Genomic DNA, 11024 nt, shown 5'->3' on the forward strand with positions numbered 1-11024 from the left:
AAAAACAGACCATGGTTACCTAGCACCTGAAGGACAAAGCCTCTAACTGCTCCCCTCCTGCCACGGGGTGCTCCACTCACCACTGGGCTGGCGCCTCCTGGTCACTCTGGGGATTAGCTCTGGAGGCCAACGCCCCCTTCCATGGTTCGCATGCCATTGCTCCAAGTCTCCCTCTCGTTCCAGGAACCGCAGCATCGTCTTTGTGACTCAGCCCTCCGGCCAGGTCACTCACTCAGTGTTTTCCCCCCTTCTGGGGTATATCAAAGTTTTTCCGTCAGCCGTCCTAGGCAATCTTCCCATTCACTGCCTCAGGTCTATGCCACACCTACGGTGGCTGGTAGGGGAACCTGGGCCCAACCTCTGCTCTGGGTTCCAGTCCAGGGACTCTCAACCCAGCATTTCCAGGCTTTCCTCTCCCAGCCCTCATGGCTCCTTCATAGACTGCATCCCTCCACTCTGGTTCCCCTTCTCTCTCTGGGTGTACCAGCTCCAAACCCTCCTCCCAGGGAGCGACTGCCCTGTCCCAGTAGCAGCCCCTGTCTGTTACCTGGCTGCATGGTCCCCACCAGTTCCTGCACAGCTGAGCCAGCTTTCAATTAGCTCCCTGGCTCCTCCTCCACCAGGTGCAGCCTGCAGAGATAACTGGCCTACTTGACCACCTTAAGGCCTGTCAGTCCTGTGTGGGGCAGAAACTCCATCACACCTCCAAAACACAGACTCCACGTCCTCAGCAAGCCCCGCTGCAGGATTCATGCCCCATACCTTCTGGCCCAGAGAACGTGGTCAGAGACCTACTGCGGGACTGCTCTGCCTATTCCATGGGGGGGCGTTCCTTTCCCCTTCAAACACACGGAAAGTGAGCATGCTCACAAAGATATCGATAGATTAGCTTTGAGGTTTGGTTTGGGCTAGGGTCCTCAAGTGCTTTGCAGCTGGGAATTAAGCCACGGCATCCTGGTGAGGTTGGCATTATCCACACATCACAGATGGGGAAACTGAGGAAGAGATGGGAGGTGACTTGCCATAGGCCACGAAGCAGATCAGTGGCAGAGCCGGAGTAGAACCCAGAACTCCAGCCCCATCTCATACATTAGTCCCAGACCCAACTCTCCCCTTAGGAGATAACTTGCCACCAGCCACAACCTGTGGCACCACTCTCCTAGTTCCAGATGCACATGGCAAAGGACCATCCCCACGTACCGCTGCCTCTCACAAGGGCAGCAGACGAGGGCCTTAGTATTCTGCCACAGGCTACCCACACTCTGGCCCTCTCCTGTCTGACCCAAGCCACAGCACACTCCCACCTGCTAAGAATAGTACAACACTGACCTAGGCACAACACAACAGCACAAAGCTGCCTGTTCTGAAGCATGTGTCCCAGTCCCCTCGCAGCACCGACATTCCAACACGCATGCACGAGATGATCATTCTTCCCTCTGAATAGGAGCACGGTGCCTTTAAGGGAGGCAGTGCTCTGCCCTGCTGGTGAGACAGTGCCAGCTGCCAAGCAGTTAGTTGGGCACATGCAGGTCAGCCCTACAATCAGGAGTGCCAGGGGATTGCCAGGGAGACTGGTAGCCAGTCCTGGCATGCATACAGAGCAGGAGACAGCCACGAAAGAGAAGCCCGTACGGAACAAGCATCCCCTGGGATTCCCTGCAGGGCACAAAGGAAGCGCGCACACCCTTGCCTACATGGCTGTCCCTAGAGCCGCTCACACGTGCTCACTCACCAGCTCCCCCCCACCCCTAAACTCAGCACTGATCAGCTGCGGCAGGAAAGTCAAGTGGAAACAACCCCCAGGGTCAGAGACCTGCTTCAGACCCAACCATCCCCAGCGAATCCAGCTGTCTGCATGCTACATTCACACAAACCCTTCTCCCCACTAGAGCAGACCCTATCCCACAGGGAGAATGGGCCAACCTAGCGTCTGGCGCATCAGGACCCTATGGAAATGAACCCCCAACACCCTCAAGGAAACAGGAGAGGAGCGGGCACGAGCAGGCCCGGGCCAGTGGGTGCAAGCGGGGTGTGACAAAAACCTATTGCCGAGCCAGCGCCTGTCTGCCTCCTGCAAACGCCGGTAACCAGATACTGGTGGTTTCTATTGCCAGTACATATGAAACCAGCTCATGTTTACAGCGACTCCGGACACAGCGATTTTACAACCCCAAAACTAATAACTCCCACACAAACACTTTGTACTCTGCCAGCTTAGACACCTGCCAGCAGCCCCCGACCTCTGCCAGCACGGGCACTCCAGGCCGAGCAGCAGACCCAGCCATGCACCCACCTCCTCAATCCCCTATTCAGAGCACCGAGCCACTGCCACAGCTCCAGAGAGGGCAGTTCTCAGAGCCTTGCCTCCTCTGGTCTCTCGCCGGAGGGATGCCCCCACGCACGGAAGCGAGGAGTAGCAAGGCCTCTCGCTAGACAGAACGCTGGGGCCATGGAGGGAGATGGGGCCTTCCTATCTGTGATGCCTCTTTCACTGAGGATCACAAGGGGCATGCCACAGCCAGCACGAGGCACAAGCTGCCTCTCCCCAATCAGCGAGATGCTACCAGGCTGGGACTCCAGCAGAGACATTCACTGCCACTGGGATTGGGCGATTACATTGCTCTTTGATTAGAGGCTCGGAAGTAATCAAGATAAATCAGATTAGTCTTTGCTCCCCCGTGGAGGTTGGGGAATTACTGGTCCCCACTGTCCCTCTGCTAGACATCAGGGAGGGGGAGGAAAAGATCCCCCAAGTCTCAGCCACTGAGCAAAGATTAAAAGATAGATGGGGAAATAGCCCAGTCTGCCCCAGTTCTCCCAAGCCCCACGTTCCATCCAGAGGTTTCCTCTTTGTGGCTGCAGCACAGAAGAGGAACAGGGGTGTCCCAGGACCCAGACCTCGCCGGGTGGGTTTTTCTACAACATGCAACTAAACCAAATCATCACCACCACAATCTGCCCTTATTCCCAGTCTGACAGCCACCCATGCGCCTCCCTCTCTTTCTGAGCCCCCAAGCCCTGGGGACACACTAGGGGAAGGGAGAAAGCCATGTTCACAAAGCATACGACCTAAGATGTGCTGACTCCAGAGCTCCCCCATTTATACTCCATGCAAATCCCATTGCCAAGCCCTCTCACTGAACACCCTGCCAGGTGCACGGGGCCAGATGCCAGTCCAAACGCTCCCATGAACACCCAGCAGGGTGTTGATATCCAAGGCATGGAACACCACACCGAGCCCTTGGCATGCCATTTCTCAGCCCCCTGTGCTCTAACTCATGCAAGACAAGGCAAGAGACGCTGCTCCAGCAGGGACAGCCAGGACCTACAGAGACCCCGGGGCTCTGAGTTCAGCATCACCTTCTGCAGCCCCTTTCGGTTGAGTTAAGCAGTCCCACCGGCGATGATCCCTGTAGCACCAGAGGAGCAACCTGGGGACAAAGCCAGAGTAGCTCCTGCAGACTGTTTAGAGAAACCTTGGTGTTTCACTCCAAACCCTCAAGGATGAAGCAACCACCCACAACTTTATCCTTACAGATGCCCTCCCCTTGCCGCTCCCTGACAGATACGGCCTTACTCCAATGACAGCTACAATAACGCCACTGAACCCAGTAGAATCTCACCTCTGTGAAACTGGTGTGAGATCAGAAGCCCACGGAGTTCACAACTCCTTGTATTATTCCTTCTCCCATTCTGGGGGGTCCATCCTGTTACTAAAGCAATGGTGTGGGCCTCCTAGCCATCTCTGAAAGCTGGGCTGGGGTGGCGGGGTCACCAGGCCAGAGAGGTCCTTGCTGCCCTCCCTTCCCCTGGAGTCCCCAAGTTGTAGGAAGGAAGTAGCAGCGTGGCACTAGGAGACACTTTCAGTGGGGCAGGAGGCAGGAACCCAGAGCTTTTAGCAAAGGCCTTAAATGGTCCTTCTGGTCCCTTCTGGTTAAGCCCTGCAATCAGAGCTTCTGATCCAGGACAAGGGATGGAGAGCTCTCAGGGGGAGATCTGCTACGCCAAGTCACGGGGCTCCACACTGGAAGGGGAGCAGCATGGAGTTACCCAATGTTACCAGCCTGGTCTTGAGAGATTGCACTGCAAAGGGCCACTTCTCCAGCTGGAGGGAGCTCCTGAGTGCGTATGGCGTGACGGTCTGCCTCAGGGTCATGCCACGACTGCCACAGGTCCTCAGCTACAGTGATTCTCATTTACATGAAGAGGGTGGAACTCCTTATTGAGCTGAGGATAAGGGAGGGAATTCCCTGGGAAGGTGGGGGAGGGTCACCTTACAGGGCAGGGATAATCACCAAGTCTTGTAATTAATTAAGGCACAGGAGTCAGGGTCAATCAGTGCTGATCCCAGCTCTGTGACTGGCTCACAAGAGGACTTCATGGAAGGCACATCCCCGCTCCGTGCCTCAGTTTCCCCAACAGAAACAAGGGAATAACAATGCTTTCTCCCCTCATTCATGCTTGTCAGGTCTTTGAGAGCCTCAGACAGAAGGCACTGTAACAGGCAAAAGTGCTATTAGCCGTTAGGCTTCAGAGAGCACAGCCCACCATCCGTCTCCTATAGCCTGATTCTCTCCTTCTTCCTGTGGGCAGGAGACAGAGAACACAAGGGAGACATCTACACACCCACCTCCGCCCTGCAGCAAGACAGATGGACAGGAAGGGCAGATCCCCAAGTAGCCAAAGTGCAGATTCCCAGCTAGTGCTCACCAGAAGGACCAGGCCAAGGCCAGGACCACAGAGCCCAGGGAGTCACAACACAGCATCCTGCCATCACCACGTGACGCCTCAGCACCTATTTCCTCAGCCGGGGCATGGAGGGGTGAGCAGAAGGCTGAGACTGCACTGGATCAGTTCACTGCCAACTGCCCACCCCTCAAGATCCTGGGGATGGCTGCAGAAGCCAGAAGCAGGCAGAAAGGGGGAAGAGAAGAGGCAAAGACAGCAGCCAAAGCGACGTAGTGCTGCCCTTACGAACTCCAATCAGTGACTTAGGAGGACTGACGCTTATCAAAGGGGATGCGAAGGAGACTCCAGAACTGTATCTACTGCATGCTGTGATGAGACATCAGCAGCTTTAGCAACAAGGGGCGTACGTGCCTGCCCACAGTTCCAGCAGCACTGCAGGGAACGATGGAGGTTGTGGCTATGGGACAGCTCACAATTAGTCCAATCCCAGCTTCACCTGCCAGGAGAGGCTGCAGGGAACGGGGTGCTAGCTGCAAGCAGACCCACAGTTGCTGCAGTACCAGCATCTCTCAGCTGGAACTACTACAGGGACCAGTGAAAGAATGCTTGAGGCACACACAGCTGTAGTGCCAACTTCTCCCAGCAGGGGGTGCTGTAGAGCACGGTGGTAGAACACGGGGGGAATCTGACAGACCACCCACGCTGGTGCAGTGCCACCACCAGAGCACACAGGGCCTAGAATAAACACACTGCAGATTTCAGCACTAACTTTGCAAAGCCAAGTCATCGGGAGCGAAGGCTGCCACTGCCTAGCTGCCTCCAGGGTCACGCGCAGGCGATACGGAGTTACAGCCTTCACTCTGAATTCCTTGGCTTTGGCCAGCTTGTCTCGTGCGCTGAAGGTTTTTGGGGGCATGTAGCTGCAGCGAAAGGACAGAGGAGAACTCTGGGCCGTCTCCTCCCACCCATTACCAGCCTGGTGGGGACAACTTCTGGTTTCCAAATTCTATTGGCCTAGAAGACTCCTCGCAGTTCATTTATTGGCTGAAGAGCTGCAGAAACGCAAGCTAGCATGTCAGGCTCATGCAGACAGCTGCCCGGCTCTGTCCTGCCTCAGCCCCACAGGTTAAGGGTAAGACCTTGCTGGGCTGCACCCACAGAGATGATGCACATGGAGGCATCCCAAGGGGAGACAGAACAGCTCTCCAGAGCCAGGACACTGAGGCCAGACTAGTCATCCCTCTAAGACTGTGCTTTTCAACCTTTTTTCATTTTCAGACCCCTACAAATTTTCCAGTGGAGGTGTGGCCCGTTTGGCAATCTTAGACATAGTCTGTGGACCCCCAGAGGTTCGCAGAGCATAGGTTGAAAACCACTGCTCTAAGGAATCATACAGAGCAGCCCTCCACAGACAGCTCTCCTTGTTAGCCTGCCCTGCCTGAAAGCCCAAGGAGAAAGTCCTTACGGACCTCCCGTGCTCACATGACCCCTCCACACACTGCATAGTACACATATACTCAGGGCCCTTGCTGTGCACTGACCTCTATCACGCTCACTCGTGACACACAACACACACACGCTCACGGGCCCCCTCGTGCACAGGACAATTATGCACAGGGGACACACCCCCACGGCCCTCACTGTGCATGGGAGAGAGCTTGGAGCACCGGGCCTGATGCAAGATTTGAGGCCTAAAGCAGAGGATGAGAACTAAAGTTGGGCCAGGTATTCAAGCAAATGCTGACAAGTTCACTGTTCCGTACACAAACTTGGCAAAGCTCTTGCCAGCATTCTAGGCAGTCAATATTTACGTAAATATATTTCAGCTGGTACAAATGCATTTTAATTTAGTACAAGAGAAGGTGGCTTAAGGAAATAAATAGGGATGTTTTGTTTAAAACATTAGAAACAAAAATAATAAACAAATGTTATAAAACAAATGTTGTAAAGTAGGATGTAAATTGTTTATTCCAGTTTGTTTTTGTTATAATGCTGGGGTCCTTTGCCTTAACCCTTTGTAGTAATATCAAGGTCTACTTAGTCAGCCAACTGCGCAAAGCTGGGACAACACACAACACACACACAAGCCGGCTGACAGCACACAGGACACCTATTATGCATAGTGCACTCACTCATATCACACAGGCTTACAATACACAGCACACGCACACACTCCCCTACCATCCACAATAGACTCACTCATGATACACACAATGGCACTCCAGCCTCATCGACATGCAGACTCACTACACAGCTCGCCCGCCCCACGCACAGTCTACTCACAGTCTGCTCCCACGCATTATTCATAGTACACTCACTCAGCACGTCTACTCTACTCACTCATCACACACACCCCCACCGCACACGTGCACGCATACTCGCACACACGCATGACACCAAGTCCCTTGACCCCCATCAATGCACATGCTCTGTCCCAGAATTCCTGTTTCCCCATGTTTAACATGCAGGCGCTGCCCCAGCCGGGAGCTCTTGGTCTTCCTACGGCACTCGCAGAGTTAAGCATCCCCTTCCACTCAGGAAGAGGGCAGAGTGCTTCTCCCCACCCCCACCCCAACCCTCCAGCAAAGAAGAGATTCTATTCATGGTATTTTTAAGCAACAAGAACTTCCCCTCTTTATCTCTCCATGAGACAGAGAATCATTCTGGACTTGCCCCTGCAAATTATCCTCCTGCTCGGCAGACCCCAGCATTTCAGCTGGTGGAAAGGGCTTGGCCAACTCTTTGAACCAACTACAGATGCCAAGCGTAGCCCATCAGCAGCAAGGGAGAAGCAGCAACTTACAGGGAGTCACCACGGCGGAGGACATCACATCACATCCCTAACTCAGCATATACCTGCCATCAGAGTAGGGCGCAATAGACCCTGCAACGATGGAGAACTTGGAGAGTGGAGTTGCCTACCAGGGGGCCCGTATCTGAGGGCCATTACAGTATTTGGCCTCAGAGTACATTGGCCTAACAGAGGCTACCATTCTTCCTTGTGCACCCATCTGTCTGCCTGTCTCCACTGGTTTGTCTTAGATTGTAAGCTCCTTGGAGCAGGTAGTGTCTGGTCTTTTTGTTTAGTTTTTGTGCAGCACCTAGCACCAGCCTTGACTGGGGCTCCTAGGCACTACCACAGTACCCAGAATAAACAGTAATATGGGACTGAGATGCCAGCTTTCCCCTATACTGCGAAGAAGAAATAATGGTGGTGGCTATCAGGAAAGGGTCACTTTGAATGGCAACCACTGTCTACCTGCAGGGCTACAGCCTTGGGCTCAGGCAGTTGAGAGGGGACACCTGGTCAATTACCACTCTTGATAAATGTCCTTTCTATCCAGCAAGCATACAGGCAATTGGACAATGATATGGAGGGCTGGTGAAAAAGGGCTACTATAGATGTTCTTTCAGTAGCCCACTGGACTGCTATGATTCATTCATGGAGATGCCAATCTCACTTCCAAGCACTAAGTTCTCGCCAAGAAGTCGAAATTTAATTTTCCATCGGGCTCCCTTGATTAAGGCATTTGCTGGAACTGAAGTAGTCATCTGACCTCTTCAGCTATATAACCTGTTGGTCACCACTGGCTGGAAGGCGTAATAGGGTCAGCTGGCTAAAGAAACACCTCTGTGGATCCACATTGAAGTTGAAGAGGTTTGCTGGTGACAGCCAGATGAATGAGGCAATGCCACTGATGAGAAGGAATGCTATCAAGTGGCTGAAGCAGGAGATGGGAAATCAGGACTCCTGGGTTCTATTCCCAGCTCTGCCTTAGTGACCTTGAGCAAATCTCCATCTCAGTTTACTGATCTGTAAAATGGAGAGGATACCACCCACCTCACAAAGGGAGCGTTTGAGGCTTATTGAGTAAGTGTGATGCTCCTGGGGATCCAAGCATGAAAGCCACGGGAGAAATGCCATTAACAACCAGCGGGGCAGGGCTGACATTGCTCCAAAGCCCCTATGCCTAGAGAAAAAGAGGGGATGAGATATGCTCTCTAAAAAAAAATACTGGACACACTTTGCATTGACCACATCCTACTGTACCTTCACTAAAGCAGGGAAGGGCTTTTAACCAGGAGAAACTTCATCCTGCTCCATCCCCCTTGAGTGGCAGGTCTGGGGAGGCCACTTTGGCCCAGTGAAAAGTAGCTGAAGAAAAACCTATAGGAAGCGTGCCTCCTGTCGGCGTGGGCGAAAGATATCCTGGCTTCCTCTCCTTCCCTCACACAGGGATCAGTCACTCACAGCCTCCTCGCCTTCCCAGCCACGGCTCATCTGGTTCACTTCTTGAAAGAGAAAATTCCAAAGCCCCGGAGAGTATTTTTGCAGCATTCAAATGACTCCAAACCCAAGAACACAATGCACAGTGCTGTGTGCAAGCTAATGTTTCATAAACTTCGTGAGTTTTGGTTGACTGCCCTCAGGGAGGTCATTTTAACATGATTAGCATTTTCATAAGATGCTTGAGGCGCTTCTAGCTCTTTTTCTGCCGATTCCTTAAAAGGAATAAAAAACCCTGTTTTGCCAGGCACTATTAGGAATCATTTAAAGTACTTAACCATCATACATAAGCAATGCACATGAAACGAGTCGCATCTCATGCTGTAACCGGTAGCCGTATAGCAGAACGGCCAGCCCATTTTACCAGCGCGTTGCTCAAGGCAAGGACGTTTGCTCTGAAGTCACATCTCTGAATAAGATTTCACATTCCCCCCACCTCTCCACCGCCTTCCAAACAAGCGCACTGTATCGATTTCAACACCTCCTGTTAGAAGTTTGCACCTGTCATTTGATCACAAGCACCTACAAGTCCACAACAGATTGAAAAAAAAATGTGTCCTACCTGGCATTTGCCACATAATTAAGTTTGCTCAGCTTTAAGTTAAAAAAAAAAAAAAATACATGGAAAAGGACCCAGGGTTTTTTCCCCTATTAATTCTAGGGCTTCAAAAGAGGTCTCTAAAGTCACCTCTTTCTAACAGAAAAGGTGAGCTGTTAACTGGTGACCAGCAGAAACAAATTCCTTCTCTGCTAAATTGGGTCCCCCCCCTTTTTTTTATCCTGAAGAAAAATATCAAAAGTGAACAGCCCCTCAATGGCTCTCTAGTAGCATTGTTAAAATAGCAACATTGTGTGCTCACTTTAAAAAAAAAATTGTTGGCTAATACAATAACGTTTTAATCAAAAATAAAATGTATTAGCCAACTCTACATTTGTCTACCTGGAATTTCTCTACAGACTCTGAAAGCTTTCCCCACATCTTAAAAAACGGGGGGTGGGGGGGAGAGAAAAAACGAAAGAAAGAAACCACCGCTCTTAAAAGCTGAAGATGCTCTTGTAGCAAAGAATATAATAAACAGGCTACAAATAAAATACCAACTTATTCTTCTTCTGATGCTTCAGAAAAGTATGAGAAAGAAAAATTCTCTCTCTCTCTAGCCTGCTCTTTCTTGTAAGCATCTTCTACTGGTCAGACCAAAAGGTTTCCCTGCAGGCAGACTCTTGAAATACTCTCACAACTAGCTTCCCGGCACCCAAATCAGCTGCTTTAGATTTGCAAGTTTATACAATCCCCCTGACAGTTCCTCCTTCCCGGAGTGAAACTTGCAACAACAACAGAAAGGCTCAGATGCTTGCAACTCAGGGGAGGCTGGCAAAAAATAAAAATAAAATAAAGAGGCAGGGGGGCAGGCAGATCGAGAAGCTATTTGCTAGAGGCAGAAGGACTGGGAGACGGGGGGAAACAGCAGCGAGATGCTGCACTTCAACTCACCTTGAGCTGCAAGTCCTCTGGTGGTGATTACACTTGCTATCAAAGTGGCCACATACCAAATCATAGTACTACCGACCATCAATAAGGAGCATCATCCTATCTCAAAAGTGCCCTTCTTGCTGGAGACCATTCATTGCAGAGCCCCTGGCTGGTGCAAAGGATCCTCCTGGTGCCCTTTTCATGCCCTCATCCCTGGATCTTGCTGCCTCCCCTCCACTCTCCCCATCCCTCCTTTCCTATTGCAGCCCCCTCTCCCTCTCTCCTGACATGCACCAAGCACCTGCACTAGTAGCTAGGGCACAGCTCACCCAAAGTCTCAGGGCGTAGCCTAGCCTGGGCTCTTTAGCTCCTCTGGTCCGCCCCCGCCTGGCGTCTATTGGCCGGAGGGAAAGAGAGTGGGCGTTGATTGGCTTGGGGCGCTGCCAGTGCCGGGGCGGTGGGCAGAGGGAGGGAGGCAGGCCCCGTTTCAAGGTGGGTTGGAGCGCGCAGTGCACAGAGCCGCAGAATCATGCGCATTGCCAGGGAGAAGGCGTCGGGATCGCCTCTTCCCCCCCC

At 52.2% G+C, this 11024-nt stretch overlaps 1 protein-coding gene across 1 annotated transcript in view; it reads right to left on the reverse strand.

Annotated features, from left to right (window-relative positions):
* IGSF9B (immunoglobulin superfamily member 9B) overlaps positions 1-10759 on the reverse strand; it is a 98711-nt gene extending 87952 nt beyond the window's left edge. The window contains exon 1 of the mRNA XM_034754506.1: positions 10470-10759. Coding sequence (XP_034610397.1) covers positions 10470-10548 — 79 coding nt within the window. The 5' untranslated portion in view covers positions 10549-10759. The remainder of the gene's footprint in view (positions 1-10469) is intronic.
* Positions 10760-11024: the final 265 nt, after the last annotated feature.

The sequence above is a fragment of the Trachemys scripta genome, chromosome 21 (genome assembly GCF_013100865.1).
Source record: "Trachemys scripta elegans isolate TJP31775 chromosome 21, CAS_Tse_1.0, whole genome shotgun sequence".
Classification (NCBI taxonomy): domain Eukaryota; kingdom Metazoa; phylum Chordata; order Testudines; family Emydidae; genus Trachemys; species Trachemys scripta.